Genomic DNA, 22,662 nt, shown 5'->3' on the forward strand with positions numbered 1-22,662 from the left:
TTTTTATCCTCTACTGAAATTTAGAAAACTCTATCCAGACTAATTGGTGTATTCACCACCCCCTGAATCTCATCTCTCTCTCTCTTCCTCATTAGATGCCCAGTCAACCTGGGCTGCTTCTGATCTTAGCCTTCCCTGGGGTCCAGCTCGTATCTTAGCTTACTTTTGAGTCCTTCTCTGATGACATGACCCATTCTTCCTCTGACCTCTCATGGAACCTTCAAGAGGACTCTTTCAAAGCTTCCCTCAGACTGTATTATTTGTGTAGATATCAGTTTTCAAACAGATGTCACCACCTTGGTAGCAGTGACAGTATTTTATCTCTGCATACCTCTTCTCAACACTATCTATCACAGTGGGCTCACTTAACTGTTGATTGACTAACAGACCTTTCTCTCTCTCTCCTTCCACACCTTTGAACAGTGGAGTTAGAAGAAAGAAATTGTATCTGTGCTCTGTGCTGTTATTTCAGTTCATTGAAATCCTACAGTTCTGGTTTCTTCTTTAATGCTAGTTGACTCTCTTCAGAGAAAGACATTGTTTTAATTTCTTTTTTTATGGATCACTTCCCATCAAGATTATTTTCTGTACTTGTTTTTATTTCCCATCTCTGAAACCTGGCCTGTATTATAGCTATTATTCTGTTTTATTAAAGTCTTAATGCTCTAAAATAATCTTTGCATTTTTTAAAAAGGTGATTCATTTTATTTTGCTTGTTCTATTCTCTAGATTTTGTTTCCTTCTCAACACATCAGATTATCTCAATTGAACAAAGATAAGTAGATGCTTGCTGAATATGTTTAAATTTTATGTGGTTACTGAACTGACTGCATTACAGAGTATAACATTAATTCACTTGCTAATGTTTCATGTTCTTTAAAGATTTACGGGACTAGCCCTAGCTGGTGTGGCTCAGTGGATTGAGTGCTGACCTGTGAACCAAAGGGTCACCAGTTCGATTCCTAGTGAGGGCACATGCCTGGGCTGTGGGCCAGGTCTCCAGTCCACACATTGATGTTTCTTTCCCTTTCTCCCTTCCTTCCCTTCTCTCTAAAAGTAAATAAATACAATCTTTAAAAAAAAGATTTATGGGACTAAATCAAACCTCTAAGATTAATAAAAATAAACTAAAACTAGACTTGAATTGGGGAAACCCTGTTTGAAATTTCTCTTGTATCCCATTTTCTTTCCACATATACTTTTTATGACAACTTAAAAAAATTGAATTTTCACTTAAGGCAATTAGAATTTCCTATTTCCTAGATGATATTCGTCACCTTTTGCATTTTGAATTTGCTACATAATTTTTCTGCATTTTTTTCTTAGAAAGGTTTATTGGAGAAACTTTATTAAAGTAGATAATTTTTGTGTTGGGGAAAGGAGTAAGATCAGAGGCATTTTCCTAAAAGCTACAGATGTCAAAAGAACTAGTATAAAAATTGTTAGAAGAACAAATGAAGAAGAAAGATTATACCTTTACTTAGTGCCCATTCAGATGGCAAATAAATAGGTTTTCTTGAGTTTTCCTCAAAGTATAGCTAAAGCCAAAACAAGGAAACATCAATTTTTGTCCTATGATTTTCTTCCCTTAATCAGAAAAAATGTAAAGGTTCATCATTTTTCCCTAAGAAGTCTGCAATGAAGAAAATATTAAAACCCTTACGATTATTGTAACAGTATGTGTCATGAAATTGTGGCATCACCATATGGGGCAGAAGTAGCAAATGCCATGAAAATATTTTAACTTTCTATATCCTGCACTATGTGGGTTGGATTCTGTTTTAAATGACTCCAGTGGGACATTAAAATTCACACCTTGCCAGAAGCATTTTTAGACTATTTATTGCTACAGGGACCACAAGAAATGTAATACATAGTTTGCTTCTTTTATGGCATTTGGCAAGTTCCCTACCTGCCAGGTAACAAACCTGAAGTTAAAAGAATTCAGAAAGATTGATTTTTCTGTATGGCTTCAAAAATCATCTTGGTCAACATAATTGTTTGTTTGTTTGTTTGTTTATTACTTATTTAGAAGTAGTTACTGTGCTGGCTTCTGGAGATAACAATGAATAAGGTAATCTTTGCAGATAGTCAACAAAGAAGAGAGTATATGAGAAAGCAATGAGTATACACTTTCATAATTACATATCATAGACAACAGGAACACAGATGGGGAGTTTTAAAATGCAGGATGCTTCTGGAACTGCAGAGAAAGACAGAGAGGTAACATGTGGTGGGAGCCTTGTTATAGCTGATTGTTGTCTCTTATGAGCAAAAGCGTGGAAGAATGAAAAGACACATGGGATGATTAGGAACTGATTACCTCTTCCCTCACAACTTATAAACCAGTGTGAGAAATAAAAGAATGAGGGAAAGAATAAGGGACTGGAAATGCATATAGAGCACACATAGTGACTATGTCATTTTCTGAGTACTCGGTAAGGTATTAAATGCTTTATTACTCATTAGCTCATTCCATTTTATTTTATACTACCAAAAAAGGTAGATAGTATTATTTCCATTTTACAAATGAAGAAACTCAAATTTAGCAAGAATACTTAACTTTTGGGAGACATATTACTAAGCAAAGTAGGGTCAGAATTTGAACCTGGTGTTTCCTAGTCTTTTAATCTCAAGGTTTCTTTGTTGGTAGGCAAGGTGTCCCCAGCATGCTATAGGGGCATCACAGGAAGTGATGCTGGAGATGGGATCACGGAGGTGTAGCCCCTGGCCCACCTGGAGAAACGAGTAGGCATGCGCGATCTAGATCTAGTATTGTGCAAGGAGTTCCTATTTAGGTGTATCTGGAATGCCAAACCGAGGAATTTGTGCTTTCCCGCCTTTACCTCCTCTGCTCTGATTTCAATCTATGACTTCACCATTTTTTAATTTGTTGCCATGTCTTAAACATTCCCACCTGTTTTTGCCCACAGAATCCTGAATGTTGGATTGGCTTCCCCTTACCTCAATTCTGGGTTTGCATAATGCAAACCCTTTCTACCCTATAGGTATTTTAAAAAATAAACAAGAAAAATTATATATTTACCTAGTTTTAAAAAGATCAAGAAAAATAAAATTTGATTTTCTACTGTTTTAGTTCTCTATGAAAATGTTTCTTTATATTGGTGCATCTAATTGGAGTATAAAGTAGTACATTAGTTTTTCCTCAGTGTCTAGTATGTTCTAGTCTCTCAGTCTTCAGGAAGTTAACAAACTAACTATTCTTTAAACTCAGAGCAAGTCCTAGCACCCTTTTAAACATCACTATTCCTTCCTGTGAACTCCCTTACAGCACTTCATGCCCAACTTCGTAACTCATCACATCCTGCCTTGCTTCTTATTCATGTCAGCAGCTTTACAAGAAAGCACTAGTCTCGCTCTTCATCCTCTATTCTGTACACCTGTAAGAGGCATGCATCATATTTTTATAACATCTGACAATTGTCATATAATCTAATAAAAATGACTCAAGAGGGGTTTTTCTTTACACAGTATGATTTCACCACTTTCTTTCATTTGCAGTAGAAAATATTCTCCACAGATGGGAATCCATTCTTCCAAACTCTGTCTTCCAGCAGGATCTCCCCTTCTCTCTCTCCTGCATCTCTTTGAAGTGCTCGTGGCTGTGGTCCTGTTCTTTAACTGTCTGGAGCCAGCCAGGCAGAAAAGCTAGTCTAAGCCAGTAGTAACATCCAGGGAAGCTGAGCTATTGGCCTTTCGATGTTCATAGAAGAGAGAGCCCCAAATAAGGAGCTAAGGGTGAGGCTCTGCTATTTAAGTTTCATAATCTACAGGATAAAATTACACTTATTCATACAAATCATTGTAACCTAATTTATATTTTCTATGATAAACTGTACCTAATCCTACGACAAGGTCTACCTGGTCCTACTTCTCATCAGGGAAAGTAAAGAACACACTGGAAACAGTTCACTCCAGTCCTTCTAAGTTGGTAACAGGTATCTCGTTTCATCTCAACTACATCTGCTTATGTTCTATAAACATGTTTGAAGGTTAGAATGAGAAACAAATCATTAGCAAGAACTTTTGTTTTAAGGAAATGTCAGTTTTAAAATAGTTACATGAAGCATGCTTCTGACAGCTGGAAATGCAGACATTCTTAGCTACTGGCCTAAGTAAATGATGTTACCTCTGTAGATCCAGTGAAGGCCACTTTGTCTACATCCATGTGAGAAGAAATGGCAGCGCCTGCCGTAGGCCCGTAACCAGGGACAATATTCACTACTCCAGGAGGAAACCCTGCCTGAAAGATGCAAAGTAAAAAAGTTATGAAAGAAATGAGAATTCATTTCCGTGAAAAAAGACATCAGATCAGAGCTGCCACTTTGTTAACCTTATTAGTTTCTATAGCAAAAAAGGTTCCCTTATGTGGTTTTTTAAGTGATTTTACTATTATTATTATCATTATTATAATTTCATTCATTAACCCATTTAAAATAACCTCATGCCTTGGTTGCATTGTTGAGGGACCATTTCTTTTCAAGGCAAATCCACGTTTGACTTTTATAGATCATTGATCCAGTGATGGCTGTCTCAAATTGCATAATAGTAATACAAAAGGATAGTATGTATAGAGGTGTTTGGTAAATTACTCACATAAAAGGAAAGCAAAAATAAAAAGCTAAAGGGATCCCACATTTTAGTTTCTAGCTGTTGACTGCTTAGGGCATACAGACTGGGTTGCAAGTTCCTATTGGCATTACTGAATGAGCACAGTGTCAGATAAGAACCATTATCCATTCATGATTTTGCATACTGATTTTATTCCTAAAGAATTATCAGGTAGAAAACAGTGTGGCAACTGACACGGGCACATTTAAATTGTATGTTATTTTCATCAGAATGCCTTGATACTTTTTCTTTTCTTTTTTATTGTTGGAACTATTATAGATGTCCCCCATTTCCCTCCCTCTTTGCCTCCTTCCACCCAACCTCTACCCTCATTTTTTTAAATTTTATTTTTCCAATTACAGTTTACATTCAATATTATTTTGTATTAGTTTCTAGTGTACAGCATAATGTTTAGACAATCATATACTTTACAAAGTGTTGCCCCCGATATTTCAAATACCCACCTGGCACCATACATAGTTATTATAATATTACTGAATGCATTTTCTATGCTGTGCTTTACATCCCCATGACTACTGCAACTACTAATTTGTGGTTCTTACTCCCTTCACCTTTTTCACCCAGTTCCTCAACCCTCTCCTCTCTAGCAAACATCAGTCTGCTCGCTCTTTTGACTTTTTAAAATTTGAAGTGAAGAGTATTTTTAAAATATGGGTTCAGTATTCCTAAATTTATGTTTCTAGTGACTAAGATGGTACATTTAGAAGAAACCACAATAGAAAAGAGAATATCAACATATCCCCTCATGGGTACATGTGTTTAAAATAACATGACCCAATATTACCAGCCGGCATATTGGCACAGAGGCCTCCAAACTTCAGATAGACTAGTTTAAACAAATTTGCTGAAACTCCAGGCCATTTGTGGCAGTTATAAACCAACTTGTATTTCAACACTTGAAAGAAAGTCGTATCAATTTTAACATGAATTGGCATTCATGGGAGCTGGGTTAAAGAAAGCAAAATGTGATCGTGAGGTGACTGACATGAAGCCTTTGAGTCTGGCTTCCTGTCCTATTTGGGTTAATGCCAGCAGAGACCCCAGCCAGTGTCCATGCTGAATGTATCTGCACCACTGAACAGGAACGGCGGGCAGGTAATGCAGTTTACAGTTGCAGCCAATGAGGTCTTCCTATTGTAAAGTAGGACTCCTGAGCTTTGTGCATATTTTGATTTAGGAAACTTACCTCTTTTATTAAAGATGCCACGTGAAGAGCAGTGAGTGGAGTTTGCTCGGCCGGTTTGACAACCACAGTGTTTCCGCAGCTAAGGGCAGGCCCTATCTTCCATATGAACATAACCAATGGGAAATTCCACTAGAAAGCAACAGGTAACAATAGAGTCTTTGTATTGCTCAAAGTCACATTCACTAATCTAACTTCTACATTATAACTTGCTGTAGATGTTAAACAATAATTATTGTAGTTTTGTTTAATCAATTGGGGTATCCTAACTAAGTTCATTGCTAAAAGCAACTCATAAATGCAAAGAAGTTACAAAGAAACTAGACACAGAAGAGGAGTAGGAGGGAGCCACAACATATTATCAAGTGTTATTATATTAAGCTTTTTCTATCAGGAAAAAAAATTACTGCATGGTTTGAAAATCAAACCTTACTAGTAAATATATTATAAGTTATCTGTAAGTGTTTAAAAATGATAGTATTCCTCCCTCTCTGTATGTAGATCAATTATTGTAACCATTTACTCAATAATATTATTTAGTAGCATTTCTAAGACAAAGACAAACAACTCTAGGCTCTGAAGGCTGAGAGCGTGGTTCAGATCCCAGCTTAACCACTAAAAAGCTGTATGAATTCAGACAAGTTGCATGGCATGCTCTCTCTGCATGAGTTCATCATCTGTAAGGGTTGATACAAGTCTTCTTTACCTCAGAAAGTCGTCCTGGGGATTCATAGAGAAAGTGGGCCAAACACTTAACACAGTGACTGATTCATCATAGGAGGGCAGTAAATATTAGCTATTATTTGTATTTGGGATTGTGTAGTTTTTATGCACTTTAGTTGAATTTTTGAACTAATAAGAAATTTCATTGAGAATGTTGATATGTATACATTTCAATCTCATTGCAGCAGAAGGTAAGTCATTACTAAGTCCTCATGTAAAACGTTGGGATATTTTACCATTTTTTTATTTGGCCTTTTTGAATATGTCAGTTGAAGTGAAATCATTTAGCTAGTTTCCTATTTGTTGGGCTTAAAAGAAAATCTTCATGATTTTGCTTAAAAATACTAACTTCTCTATGAGAAATTTGAAGTATGAAAGGCTCTTATCTAAAGTGAGGATATTCTACACAGTATTCCAATCGTTTCTTCAATTTTAATTTTAAAAATTCAGTCAGGATTTGAAATGAGTGTAAATACTGCTTTTTAAAAACAAAGAGTCTCAAAAAGAGTATATAATACAACATTTTAAAAATAACCATTGAGTAAAAGGTCAATATTTTTTGATGCTGTAATATTGAAACACGCTCAAGAGATATGTAGTATATAGATAAGTTCCTGGACTATCTAATTTATATCCAAGGAGTTCAGTCTCAGGGAGACAAGTTCAACAGTTACTACATTTGCCCCAACTTTAGCAAATGTCTAAGCATCTGTTTGTGCTGGAGAAAGATTCATTACCAAAAAAATAGAACTAGAATTCACTTTCTTTTTAAGAGTGAAAGTTACCCAGGAGACCAACTTACAGGAATGATTTGGCCACACACACCGATAGGCTCATGTCTTGTATAAGTAAAAAAGTCTCCATCTGGAAAATAAAATGCAGTCATTTATAGAAAGATGCGATTGACATTCATGAAATGTTAGTTTGGGGCTAATGTGAACGGAAGATATAGACAACAATAACAAAAAAAAAGTATCTTCAACTATTTAAAAATAAAAATATGAGCCCTCAAATAGTAATTTGAAATGAGAGGAACCATAAAACTGAATAAGGCCAAAGCTAAAATGCAAAAACGGGAACTATCTAAAAGATATGTAATTCTCCCTCTCATCATATAGGAGGGCTGTTTTCTAAATCATCCTTATCCTCAAAGTTTCCTTCCTTTGTGTGACTAAGGAAAAACTGTTAAAGCTCTGTTTATGGAAGCTCCAAGTTCTACCAGTAATGATGAATTTTTTTTCTAAGTAATATAATTTAAACACGATAAAACGGAAAAGTAGCAGGATTAGAAATACATCTTCTTATGGACAATAATAAATATTTCCTACTGGCTTGTTCTAAAATGTTTTTTATTTTGTTTTCTTTTGCCTACCAAAATACAAAAGCAAACTATTAATCCATGAAGAAAATGCCTGAAGTAAAAGGCATTTCTTTTCAATCTGGATTTGGTTGGTTCATATGACTCAGAGTTTGATGTGGTCATCCTGAGGTTACATTGTGCTTTGTATTCTCTATTCCAGTTCCCACAGAAAACTTCTCGGTTATCATAGCAAAAGGCTCCTTATCAAATTCTATTGTTACTTTAAATGGCTTCTCCCATTTTGTCAAAGGGTTAAGTAAGAGTTTCCAAAATAGCCACATTTCTTGGTGTTACCATGGTCTCACTGTCCCCTTTTAACTTCATGACTATCACTATTAACCTGCTGGATGATCCAATTACATTGGAAATGCCTGTCAGGGCCAGTCCTGCAGGGTACTGTATCCCTGTAGTCAGCAAGTTTATATGAATCAAATTCTACTCATAATGTTTTCCAAAAGGATGCTTTTTAAATATTTTTACCCCTTTATGTGCATACTCTGCTAAAATACTAAAACACAAGATAATCATTCACTCATACAGATTCTTAAAAACAGTCCCATTTTGCTTTGAGGCTACCTGGAACAAATCAATGTGAATTGGTTTGTTCAATTAATCTGATGTAACTATACTGAGTTAGACCAGGCAAAGATGACTGTAACTGACTCATACTGGAACATGCAAAGTGGTTTAAATAATGACAGTTTTGAAAGAGTATAACTGCCACTATTGAAATAAAACCCACAAAATTTCAGAGACCAACTTTGAAAAGTTTGGGCCCTTAGAGAGAAAATTGCCCTAAGTGAGTAAATGAAGTATAAGAATATTCTCACTTTAATATTTTATAAAAAATCTATAGTGTTATCTTCTTCATGTTTGTGCTGAAACAACTTCAAAAGCTAGTTGTGAACCTTAGCCAAACTTCCAGGTTCAGAACTGTATTGCCTGAAAGTCAAGAATACAAAATAATTTTTGGCATTTTTGGTTGATATCTTTAAAAGGGAGTGTTTGGAATTTTTCAGCTCTTCAGTATTCTCCTCACTGCTACCCCACCCCAGTGGTTTCTCAAAGCTACTCACCAATAGGTATTGTGCGGCCTTGGATCTTGTCAGCCCACCCTGCACAGTAGCGTAATGTCTTTATGCAACCTCCTAAATCCATCAGGTATGCATTGGAAAATAGTTTCCCACCATTCATTGACTCCATTGTCTGAAAAAGAAATCAAACCTCGAATTTAGACTTCTGTAGATTTTTAGATTAAATATATATGAGATCTGTCTGGAAAAAGTCCAGCTATTGTTAATATAATGAGAACAGTTTGTGTGACATCGATGTAACCTGGCAGTCGAGGAGAGTGGACTGGAGTGTGCCTGTGTGAACAATGATGACTTCACTGTACTAGTCAGTGGTGGCAGTAGATGCCATTGAGTGAGCATGTGTACTGTGCAGCTGTCACATTCAAAAGGACTGAGCAAGTAGATCAACAAATCTGCATCAGATTTTGTGATAAGCTTGAACATCCCTACACAGAAACTATTTGAATGATTCAGAAGGCTGTAGTAGTGAGCAACTAGTGATTGGCAGCTTTATCACAACAATGCACCAGCTCTTGCATCACGTCTTGTTCAGAGTTTTTTGGTGAAACATCAAATCACCCAGGTAACTCAGCCCTCCTACAGCCCAGATTTGGTGCCCTGTGACTTCTGGATTGTCCCAAAACTAAAATCACCTTTGAAAGGGAAGAGAGTTCAGACTGTCAATGAGATTCAGGAAAATACAATGGGGCAGCTGAAAGCAATTAGAACTGTGTAGGTCCCAAGGTGCCTACTTTGAAGGGGACTGAGGCATCATGGTCTTAAGTACAATTTTTTTTGTATCTTGTATCTTCTTCAATAAATGTCTCTTTTTTTCACATTACATGGCTGAATACTTCTTTCTGGAAGATCTCATATGGTTAATATTTTGAATAATGATGCGCTAGAAAAATTTGGAATAGAAGTCATCTTGTTTAACCTTCTCTTTTTAAAAAGGAGACTGAAAAAGAAGTTCAAGTGACTTGCTTTGATTTGTTTAAGGTCATGTAGCAAAATCTGAATAGAAAGGTTAGTAAGATTCTGGTTTCTAAACCTTTGTGTTCCTTCTATTTAAGTCTGAAAGTCCTCCAACTCATCAACTTTCTAGGAAGTGATCACAATTTGATAAACACACAGCTAGTGAGAGGGGCACCTAGACTTTTTAGACAGTTCAGGGTTCCAACAACATTTCTCTTGTATAATGCAAATGTGGGTGACAACTTAGAGTCAGTGACTATTAATAATGCCTCAATAATCATTTTTAATTTTTGCATTCTATCTGGATAGAACCACTCAATTCCCACAAAAGTAAGTGACCCCTGGATCTTTCATCCATGAGTTTCTTCAGCAGAATTTTAATTGTGAAACTCCCAGTTTTGCCACTATTATCATAATTATTATTTGAACAGTCAGGCTGTGAAGTTCCACATTTTCTAGTCTAGTGCGCCAGCCCTTATAAGATGACTTCTCTCCTCTTTTCCTCCCTTTCTTAAGCAGAGCTTTAATAAGCTCTTTGGAACCTAATGTTCTCTGGGGCAGGGATGTATAGGTAGTGAGCTATTAAACCTGTTCCTCATCTATTATACAATTTTCTGTCTCTGACTTATACTGTACACTAGCTCAAAGTTTAATCAAATGTGAGTTTTGTGTGCCCGTCCTTTTTTTCCCCTTAGGATCTTATGCTGACAAAGGCAGTCAACACTCTCTAATCCACAGATGAGGTAAATAAGAGAAGCCAACTTTGGGCAAACGCTTCTTTTTCCCTACTGGACATTTTAGTCAATGTAGTTTTATTGTATATATCCTCTAATTCCATAGTTTTGTATACTTTGAATGTAATAAATAGTCTTTTGAGGAACTAGAATTACTAATGTTAATTTTTTTTTAATCTAAGACTCTTTGTTACTGCCGGTTTAAGATTCTAAAAGTAATAAAAATTTACTCTGACACCTGATCTTGGTATTGGTTTGTGTTAAGCTGGCTTCACTGTAATACCCAATTGAGAAGAAAACAAGGAGTAATCTCCCCTATCCATTTATGTGCTGACTCATCTAACTGCTAAAATATTTTTTAAAAGCAGTATACACAAAACCATAATGTTTATAAACACGTAACTAGATTTTTTCTTTATTCCTCCCCTGCCTTTCCACCTGTAAAAAGAACATAATTTAATCAAGACCATTGTAAACATATTAATTTAAAAAAGGGAAAAAAGTGGCCATGTATTAAGTGTCTTGGATGGGCTATATTTAAAAAAAAAAGGATTTATTTTAGAGAAATATTCTGGGTATCTTTAAAAAACTCTGAGATTTCCTACTCAGAGAGGTCAGTGGTCAAGTAAATTAGAGAAATCCAGTATATTATTCTAGGATATTCACACTGCGAGTTACCTTGTTACTCATTCTGAGATATTCCAGAGCAAAAGAAAGAAATCTGTTTAATTTATTTTAACTAGGGGTTTGCCAGAGTTTAGACTGTAGAATCTATTCTGGGAGTAGAAGTTAACATCATCCAGAACCAGAGTGCTGATTACTATCTAAGAATAAATTCAAGGTAACGTTCCCATATGAGAGCTGGTAGATAAAGTCTCTTTGATTTTTTTGTAGAGAGCGTGTAGTGATCACTGAAATCAAAACAACTTGCAATCCAAAGAATGAATGCTTTCTAGAGATCTCACTATCTGCCCATATTGGTTAATACTCACTGCCAGAAGCAGACGATCTCTTTCAATTAGATCAGCCAACTTGAATAGTAGCCGTCCTCTCTCTGAAGCATCCATAGTACGCCATGGAGAGCCAATCTGAAAAGCCTGTCGTGCAGCCTTCACTGCTTTGTTAACATCCTCCTGCAAGTCAAAAGCAATTCAATTCAGTAGGTTAAACATATTAGCAAATCCATATTAGCAATAACCCCATAAAATAGACTAAAGCACCTCATAATCAGGCACTGTGTCTTCGTTAGCCCAAAGTCTAGCACATTGTATCAAAGCAACAACTGTACATTGGAATCACACCTGCTGCCTAATCTTTAGAAAGATGAGTTTCTCACATTAGCACATGATTGAGTTTCTAAGATATAAATATTATAATATTTTAAGAGTTGCTATCATTTGAGTGTTTGCCATATGTCAGGTAATGTTCTAATTACTTCACACATATCAACTAATTTCATTCTCAATAACTTTAAGACTGATGTGTTCCCAATTTTACAGACGCTAAAGCAAAGAGAGAAAGGAGATCTGCCCAAGGTCAAGAGCTGAAAGCGGAGCCAGTCTGACTGTAGAGCCTTTGTTCTTCACCACTGCGTTATAGGGCATTGGACATGGTTCCTGAGCTCCAGGAAAGCCCAAGCTCTAAAATAGTGAATATCTTCTTTAACCTCTGGTGACTCTATGGCCTATGCACTCTCTCCTGAAGAACCTATTGAAGGGTGAATAAGAACTTCATTTTACTGTAGAAGAGGAAACCTTATAAACATGTTGCTCATTCCTTTTGTGAAGTAGAAAGAAAAAAGGGATACAGATATACTGGCAGTGAAACTGGCATAGAGAAATGTCTGTATGTGACAACCTCTTATTTCCCAACTGGGTACAAAAAGATACTATTCAATCCCTAACTAGGTAAAAAAATCAATTTCTTCTTTTTAACAAGGCATTGCTTAAAATGGCATTACTTCAAGTATAAGTCAAATAATCAAGTAATGCCACACTCAATCTAGCCTCCTTGCCTTCATCATGTTACCTTCACTCCTGCTCTTTTCTGAACTGGGTTTAACATTCCTGTTCTTTGCTGGTCCACCTCAGTTACACATTTTTCTGTGGTCATTCTATTCCCTGCAGATTCCAGTTCAGATCTCTTCTGAGCTCCTACAGAATATACATACTACAAAAGTCACCACCTTTGCCATTACTGCATCATGTGCCTCCCCATAAAATCAGTTCTAAACACCTTAGAAGCATAGATTTTTTTCCCCTATAGAACTGACTGCTATACGAGCTCCATAAACTCCACAATTACAGCTACATTGCACGCCAGTAGGCTGCAACTTTTTTGCAAGAGACATAATTGCCTTTGAGAATCTGAGGGGGACAATTATTCCACATTTTTTAGGTTGCCCACAATTAAGCTAAACTCCATTCGAGGATGACATTGCCTCCTTGGGAGGCATGGACTTCAAATAAATATCCCCTACCTTAGGCTATATAAAGAAACCCTAAACGTACAAGTCTCCAAATTACAAAACAAACAAAAAAACTATTTTTACAGTATTTCTTACCACCCTAAGATGATCTGTGGTGACAGAGAAATTTTAGAAGTATAATCTGGTCTGATTAAGTGATGATACTTACAGACTACAAGCAAACATTCTTTCACTATAATACATCATACAGTTGTATATCTAACTGCCTAACCTGAGAGAATGATGGGATATACAGTAAAATATATGCACGACTACTTGCCCTTCCTGAGAAACATATATAACATCATATTTTGGACATTCAGTTAAACACAATTATAGCTTATGTCTGGACATTGTTTTATGCCATGGATTCTAACCTTTTCCAAGTTATATTTGGAGAGCACTGTTGGAAAAATAAAAACGCAAACCAAAAGAGTCTGAAATTGCCAGCATGATATGTGGATACCATAGCTTATAAAATATATGCTGTGATGTGTTTAAACAGGTCTGTGTAACACAGCTTTCACTTGGATCCTTCTGCTCAGTATTCTGCCATCACCCTTAGCCAAATATGGTTTATCATAGGCATTCTGGGCTCTCAAAGGGATATGGAAAAACTTGCTTCAAGACATATGGAAGATATATCCCTGGAGAATGCTGCAATAAATAAAGATGTTCTTTTGGTCATGTCCTTTGAATCATGCTTCTACTTTTCTCACATCTTATATTTTATCTTGTAGGCACAGAAGTAGACTCATGGTAGTTACTATATAGTTTTGACACAAAACGACCCAGGTGTGAATTCTGGTTCCTCATGTGTTAGCTCTGCAAGCTTTGAGTCATCCACCCACCCATCTGTCCATCCATCCATCCATCTAAAGATCTGCTAAATTCTCTGTTCTGTAGCATTTTATCATCAGGCTGCTAACAACAAAATACAGATGTCGAGAGATTGCCCTTTTGAAAATTCCAAAAAAAATGGGAGCAATACACAACAAAATACGCACTCTAATAAATTGTAAAATGTAAAAAATTATATTGTGATGTGATGTCTCTAAGCTTCAGTTTTCTTATCTTTGAAATAGGGATAAGTTACCCCATAGAGTTGTTTTGAAGATTAAACATGGTTAACAGTTGAAACACATTTTCTATGTGACAGGAGTTATAGTAAGTGTTCATTAAATGGTAGTAATTGCTATTGTAGTTGTACCAGTCAAAACAACCTTGAAATAACTCTCAGCAGTTCTTGTATATTTTAATCCATCCTTTCAGTTTTTATGGCCCTGTATTATTTTAAGCCATTATTATCTCATATTGTTGCCAGCCTTTTCAACTCCATTCAGTCTCTTCTTTCCCCAAACTGTCTTGTCTATTTCTACCAGGCTAATCTTTGGCAAATATTTTTATGTTACCACTTTCCCTTTCACATACAGTATTTGCAACTGTCCCTTATTTTTCTACAGTCCTCAGGCCAAATGCCTCTTCCTGATGTCCAAGGCCCAACATTTTGGGCCCCATCTCACCTACTCAAACCTGTGTTCATATTTTTTCTGCTCCATATGGCACAACTCCTCACCTTTGCTTTTGTAATTCTCCTTGCCTAGAATGTTCTACCAACACACTCCTTTCACTTTTAAAGTCCTATACATTCTTTAAGACCCAGCTGAAATATCACAATCTACCTAAATCCTTGCCAGACTAATCCAGCTTGATAATAGCTACTAGTTAAGAGCCTACTGAGCTCCAGGTACTGAGCTAAACTCTTTATAAGCTCATGATTACTATTATAGTTAAGCATCATGGACCTGATGACTTGAAATACAGCATGAATCCATCAACCAAAATTTGATCCTATCTTTGACTCCAAAATCCAGTTCTATAGCTCTGCAAGACTATGCTAATAATAATCTCCTCTGCAGTAAATATATATTGCTATCTGTATTATAAGCTATAACACTTCCTATCATTCCATGACTACAACTGGCAGTTAATACTTATTTAGTAATTTGTTACCTATTTTATAAACTCATCATGTTACATTGGTTTTTATAAAGATGTTCCTTATATGAATAACTCACTTATATTACTTTTAAATAAATAATTTTAATTGATTTAATTATATAATAAAACTTTTACTTTAATCAAAACTATTAGGTATAAGGGTCTTTTTTTAATTCTAGGACTAGAATTTCTTGGATTTTTATTCTAGGGCAAACATTTTCCAAGTCATAATTTTTGAATTAACCAGGACACAATCTGGTATATTAGGTCAGATTTGTGACCATCAATAACACTTCTGTTGCTTAGAGTATAAAATGCTCATTTTGTGAAGTAAGGAACCAAAACTGAATGTGCGAAGATAACTCAAATGATGATAAAATATCAAATGCCTTGTAAGTGTAGTTACAGAAAGACAACTCTTCTATCACTCTCAGACTATGCATTTCCATTTTAAATTCATTCAGATTTGGAGCAAAGTGTTATTAGATCAGTTTCGTTTTTACAACCTGTCATAGCACTTATTTTAATGAACTTTTACTTTATCCCCAGCAATCATTTGTTTCATCATGCTTTAGTGTTAAAGTTTTTTGAATTAGTCAATATAGCCTAAAAGAACCACTGAAGTGCAAAGAAAACAGCTCCCACTCACATCTGTTCTTTGCTTTGTGACCTCCATTTGTCCTTGCCCCTCCTCCTTTCTTTATACCATTGAAAGGCAGTATATATATATATATATATATATATATATAGCCCACTGTTAGTTCTAGTCCACTCATCAATTAAATCCTTAAAACCTCTTGGCTCATTATCTAAAGAATCAATTCCAGAATATTAGGTTTACTCCGGCTATGTGATTTAGTAGGTTTCTACCTTTTGCTAAGCACTGTTAGAAGTTACTGTGTTTTTGTAACCAAAATTGTGAAAACAGCAATAATTACTTAAAAACAAATGCTAGTAGATCATTCTAAAAAAGAATATGATGGCAAGAGTGCTGGATGTTAGGCAGTTGCCAACCATGAGCATTTTATATCATAAACAATTTAACTTGAGTGTCAAGTATAAGCCTCAGTCAACATGATTAATATGACCTGATTTGAAGCTTTGCTGGATGTGAATGACTGTCCTTGACTGACACTTGCATAGATTTTCCGCTCTCTTGTGAGTAGGAGTAATCATCAATAAATACAAAGCAAGTGAATGACAAATATTTTTAAAGCTTCAGGTATGACCATCAGCTCACTCTCACTGCACTTGAGGAAGAAAGTAAACCCCACCAACCATGCCAAGACCTTAGATTGCCTGACAAGATTTCTACTGGAACTCCAGGCTCAGATCTGTTTTACTGATGAAATCAAACCCAAAAGCCTGTGATGTCCAGACCCAGAGCTAAAATATCAAGCATTTAAAAAAATGTATTGCTGTTCTATTACAGTTGTCCCATTTTCCCCCATTGCTCTCCCATGCCCAGCCCACCCCGTGTCTCCCACAGTCTATCCCCACCCTCTTGTCCATGTCCATGGGTCACTTATACTAGTTCCTCAGCTAAACCCTTCCTCTTCTTTCCCCACTCCTTCTCCTCCCCCTTCTCCTCTGGTGACTGTCAGTCTGTTCCTTGTTTACTTGTCTATGGTTCTATTTTGCTTGTTTGTTTGTTTTGTTCATTAGGTTCCTGTATTAGGTGAGAGTATATGTTATTTGTCTTTTGCCACCTGGCTTATTTCTTTTTTTTCCTTTTGTTACTTGCAAACTGCAAACAGCTCTGCAGTCTCCCTCCCGAGTGGTATTTGTAACAGCTGGGGAGAAAGAGTAGGCAGCTGTCAGGGGCTCAACTGTGCCCTCACCTTGACCATTATCATTTTTTCCACCTCCCCCAGGGGTCACAGAGCCACTCAAGCAACTAGACAGACATTTGAGGTAAGGTAGTGCTGTGTACATCTCTAGAAGTCTCTTATAACAGTTATTCCTCTTGGTTGAATGTGACGATATTTTCCCCCTAAGAATGGCTCACAGGACACAGACTTCTGGGTCTGCTAGAACACATTGCCGGGTGTCATCAGTATTTCTCTGCCTGAGTATGGTCTTATAACATTTCTTAGAGGTACAGAGTGACTATCACAGCACAGTTTCCAAGCATCAACTTTCCTACCTGTCAATGAACATGCTCCCTATGAAATGCTAATACCTGAGAAGAGATCCAACATGTGGTTTAATACCTTAGATCAAGTTCTTGAAGTGTATTCCCCCCCGCTTACCCCAACCAGCAACATTGGCACCACCTGAGAAATTGTCAGAAATACAAATTCTCTGGCCCTACTCTAGAATGATTGAACCAAACACCAGGGCGGGGTGGGGGGGGGCTGCAATCTCTCATTTTACCCAAAAAGAAACAGAAGTTCAGACAAGGTAAGTGCAAATGCGTAACTTCTGTAGTCTTACTGCAACGATGATTGAAACGAGGCCCTGAGGACCGCACCATGGCTGTGGTATGGAGGTAGTGACCAGCGTGCAACATCTGGGGTACCATGCAGACATGATGAAGCTGGAGCTCTTATGTTGACAGGGGATGGGGGGGCTGTGATGGAGGCCAGAGATAAGGGTTTATTTTTTCCCCAGAGACAGTAAGAAGCCCTTGAAGAAGTTATGCAGGAATGAACTCTGAAAGCAGGTGACATGTCTCCACTCCATTCTGCTTCTACTTCTTAAACTGTTGACGCCTCTGTCTAAACTCTACACTCTTGTCCCTAAAGGCATGGGTCTTACTTGTACAGATAATACTGCAGCCTGAATTCAGGGCCCTCCCTAAACCCAGAAGAGCCCCTCAGATCTATCACTATCTGGGAATAGGTCTGCAAGGTTTAGTACTGTGATATTAGTGATCTCATTGATTAGGGAGACTTGACAGGTACATGAGATTGCTATGGTGATTGAACTGAACATAGTGTCATGAAAGGTATTATCCTGGGTTTTGCTGACTTCATCTCCCAGCAGTCTTTTCATGCAGAAAAAAAATTACCTCTTTATATCTTACATGACAGAGATTTAAAGCTTGACAACTTGACAACTCAAGACCAGAAAATCATTTCAAATTAGACTGTGAACACATACACCTTTTCAAGTATGTGTTCAGATAAAAATTCTGAAGGCTTTTACACTCCTCACTCCCTAAGCTATTTAAATTACCCTATCTTACTTTTATAAGAAATACAAGGTAAGGCAGCAGCCCTGCCAGTCACAAGTTCTGGGATCAAAGGACAGCATTTGAATGCTGATTTCATTTTTTATGAGCAATGTCACCTTGAGAAAATTACTCTACCTTTATATTCTGCTATTACATCATCATTTGTAAAAGTGGCTAAAAAGAGTACCTTTGAGTAGTAAATTAAAACAACACTTAGAATTTCTTTTTAAATCACAAAATAAAAGTTGGTATTTGTTGTTAGTATTATTAATGAGAGAGCAACAACACTTTTAATTTGTGAATCAAATTAATTTAGTCTAAAGTTTAATGTAAAGATACTAAGAAATATTAACTTAATAACTTTAAATAAAACAACAGCAATATATTATTAAATATATATTAAATAAATTTATTTATTTTTAATATATTAAAAATGCTCTATGAAGTGTTCTTTCAGTTTTGTTGTATAACTTTAAAAAAAAGAACAATTTTATATGACTGAAGGATTTCTCAGCTTTTACATATATGATCATTCACTTCATATACAGTCTATTGGTACAATAATCTAGAGACTATTTCAGTTGAAAAGCAAGCAAGGAAAAAAGTATGAAAAAGAAATCACCACAACACCCAAAGTATAGGCTTATCATTATCACCTGCCCACTGAGTGCCCTTTATGTACTGAGAAAATTTCTCAGGCAGCCTTAGAAACCATATGTTTATGACATGTCTACTTGAACGTGGAATGGCATAGCTCAGAATGGTGAGAAACAAGCAAAAAACCTGGCATAAAATGTAACTAGTGTTAGGAAACTCACCTTATCTCCTTCTTCTACCTCACAGAGTTTCTCCTCAGTTGCAGGATTAAAGACAGGAAATTTCTTGCCACTCACTGAATTATGCCATTCATTGTTTATGAATATCTGGAAAAAGGGGAAGTAGGGAAACAGACATTTATATATGCAGCAAGTTTGAGAAATTTTTAAATAAAAATTAAACCAAAGCATTGCAGAATGCCTAAGTGAGTCCAATGTTACAAACTTACTTCCCTTATGAACAACAGTCCCACCCCAAGATTTTTTTGTCTGTTGAAGACATTTTACACACACACACACATACACACACACACAAAATAAATAATACTTTTAAGTTACACTAAGGTAGAGGTCATTTCAATACTGGGAAGTACAGATTGGAGAAAACAATGTAGAAAAAGATGCTCTTATCAGAAACAACTGAATTTGAGGCAAGAGTAGAGGCTTCAGTGGGCTTGATCTTTATGAATCATTGCCTCTATTTTCCACTTCAGATTCTGAAGATTCTTATTTTGGGCTACTGGTGAGTTAATGTCATAAGTGACTATTTTCTGATCCTTTGTTTACTGTTTTAAAGGTAGTTTGGGTAGAAGAAGTGGTTAAACAAAGTTTGCTTTGAAGAAATTAGCTCTTGTCATTTTTCTCATTGCCTTTTCGAAGGCACAGGGTTTAATTCTCTGGTTTAAAAGATTATCTAAAATGTATTTGTCTACAAATGAAATCAGGTACTAGGCTTCTTAATGGTATCTATGAGAAAAAGACAAGCATCTAAAAACACTAAAGGGGACCTAACTAGAGTGGCTCAGATAGCTGGATGTCATCCTGCAAGGTTGAAGGTCCTGGTTTGATTCCCTACCAGGGCACATGCCTAGATTGTGAGTTCCATTCCTGGTCAGGGAGCATGCAAAAGGCAACCCGATTGATGCTTCTCCCCCACATCAATGTTTCTCTCTCTCTCTTTCTCCCTCCCTTCCCTTCTCTCAAACAAACAAACAAACAAATAAATAAAAGTTCAAAAAACCAAGGGATCTAGGAAATATGGAATTTTGCTCTATGTACACAATAAAAGAATCAAAATATTTAAAAACTGTTAATATATCATTTAAAAAGTTTGTTTCAACTTTTGCAGCTCTAAATTTGCATATAGAGCCCACCAGAATTCTAATATCTCATTTACCTTTTACTAGGGTAAAAATATTTGATGAAGCCCAATTAGGAAGTACCCCTTTTGTGATGATGGATAAGTTATATTCTGTTTTAGACAAATGCTAGAATTTCTTCTCTCTTCTCTCATTCCATTATTTTTTTGTATTTTCCTTGTTCTTATTTATTATTGAAATAAAAACATAATCACAAGTACAGTGTCAAATATTATATATATGTAGTTTTAAGTGAAGAGTGACAAATGTATTGAATTTATAATAGATATCTTAATTTGGATGCCTCCTCTAACTTGATAGTTAAAGATAAGTTATTAAGAGTGCAACCCTGAGAGAAAATGTATTCAAACATGGCCCTCTAAGATTTAAATCAGTTGCTATACTAGATAAAAATTGCTTAACTATTAAAAAATTTCCAGTGACAAGTAACAAAAATTATATATTTTTAGCTTAATTAATTATATTGTGTATATTTGAGTAAAAACAGTCTTTTAAGTTATCCTATGAGTCTGCACTAACTTGGCTATTCTGTTGCACAATGTTTATAATATAGCATAAAATCTTGTCAAATGAATAAAATGAAGATTATCATGTATCACTGACAGCTTAAGTGTAATTAATTCTACAGCCTCTGATTTACAAGAATATTTAGACAGCTGTTCTCAAAAATATTTCCCTGGTCTTCTGTACTTCTATTGTAAAATATATCACATTTTTTAAAAAGTCATTTTTTAATATTTGCCTTTCCTCCTAGGCTGTACACACTATAAGATAAGGTAAGGACTGTGTTTCTGGTCTTCTGGTTCATCCTCAACGTTCATTCAAGTGAGTTTAACCTCAGTATTCTTGAATACATAACTTAAAATTAAATAGAAGAACCTACAATCCAGTAATCACACATTACTTCTTCACATGGCTACACTATAATATGTGTGATTTGATAAATAAATAAATAAATAAGCAAGCAAGGGGAAGGAGGAGCCTTATTTGCCTGTTCACATCAATACAATTATTTATAAGACAAAACAGCATCAATCAATGTATTTGGACAAGTTGAAAAGAATTGTAGTGCTAGCCTAAAACTGACAGGAAAAGGATGTGAGCATGAATACATAAGGTGGAGAGAGTACAAAGTAATTCAGATGAATAGACTTCATGTACAAAGATACGTGTATGGAGGTACAGAAAAGACAGACGTAACAAGAAAATTCTTGTTTCTCTGATAGGGAAATGCAATATAGATGAGGACCATAAAATTCCTAGTATTCTTCATGAAGAAAACATTGACATCTTAGTTCAATTTTAAGTAAAAATAAATTCAAATTAAAATAATGACTTTCCCAACATCCTTCAGTGTGAATCAGCAGTCTAGCTGTCAAACACATATTTTATAGAATCCTGCAATTACTCTTAAAGAGTTTTTTTTTTAATGCATCTCTAGCCCTTACCCTTGCATTTTTCTTCTCAAGGGGTGGCTGGGAAACACCTTAATCACTGTGTCCCAAATGCAGCTCACTATCATCTCTAGCTTTATGCTGCTGTTAAACTAAAGTTCTAAACCTTGCTCATGCACATTTTTTCTCTCTGTCATACACACACACACACACACACACACACACACACACACACACTTTCCTTCTCCTGTTAATAGGAAATACAATTCCTAGTCATCCTTTTGTATGACTTTATTCTATAGGGTCATAAAGAACCTCTCCTTGTTCTCCTTGCTCCCCCACCTCTGCCTAATTGACATTTAATTTTCACCATTATCATAATCGTCCTAAGTCAACCCAGTTCAGATTTTGTCCCCTCCTGAGAACATTTAGGTGGTTCTCCATTAACAAATTCCTTAGCATGATAATAAGGTGGCTTATGATCTGGCTTTTCCAACCTTGTGTCTTATTATTTCCTCAGTTTACTTTTGTTTCAGCCTCATTCTGCTGTCTCAGGCATCATGCATGCCCTTCCGCTCATCTTTTATTCATGCTGTCCCTCAGACCGGAGTTTTACTAGTTTCTTCTACTCATACCTCAAATTGTCCTTAAAATGTCATCAACTCAGGAAGATTTCACTAGCTGGTCCAGTTGGATTTAACCTCTTTCCCCCCCACTTTCTAACATAGTGTTTTAGTATCCTAGAATTAAATTACTTATTACGTTCTGCTTTGTATTAAAGTTAGAATCTATATATCAGCTCACCTAATTCCAAACAAAAAAAACTAAAGACATCATGGTACTTGCCCTAGATATTTTTAGCCAGTCTTGCAAAACTCACATCAGGTTCATTCACAAATTTCTAATTCTCTCTTCCTTCTGCCCTAAAGATACTATTACCTCTTTA

At 36.0% G+C, this 22,662-nt stretch overlaps 1 protein-coding gene across 1 annotated transcript in view; it reads right to left on the bottom strand.

The window, feature by feature from the left end:
• Positions 1-22,662, bottom strand: part of ALDH1A1 (aldehyde dehydrogenase 1 family member A1) — a 51,026-nt gene that overhangs the window by 16,936 nt on the left and 11,428 nt on the right. The window contains exons 2-7 of the mRNA XM_090274178.1: positions 19,166-19,270; positions 11,694-11,834; positions 8,996-9,125; positions 7,362-7,423; positions 5,840-5,968; positions 4,151-4,264 (exon numbers count right to left, since the gene is read on the bottom strand). Of these exons, the coding sequence (XP_090130304.1) occupies positions 4,151-4,264; positions 5,840-5,968; positions 7,362-7,423; positions 8,996-9,125; positions 11,694-11,834; positions 19,166-19,270 (681 nt within the window). The remainder of the gene's footprint in view (positions 1-4,150; positions 4,265-5,839; positions 5,969-7,361; positions 7,424-8,995; positions 9,126-11,693; positions 11,835-19,165; positions 19,271-22,662) is intronic.

This window comes from Furipterus horrens, unplaced genomic scaffold (genome assembly GCF_987537825.1).
Source record: "Furipterus horrens unplaced genomic scaffold, mFurHor1.1.pri manual_scaffold_4, whole genome shotgun sequence".
Taxonomy (NCBI): domain Eukaryota; kingdom Metazoa; phylum Chordata; class Mammalia; order Chiroptera; family Furipteridae; genus Furipterus; species Furipterus horrens.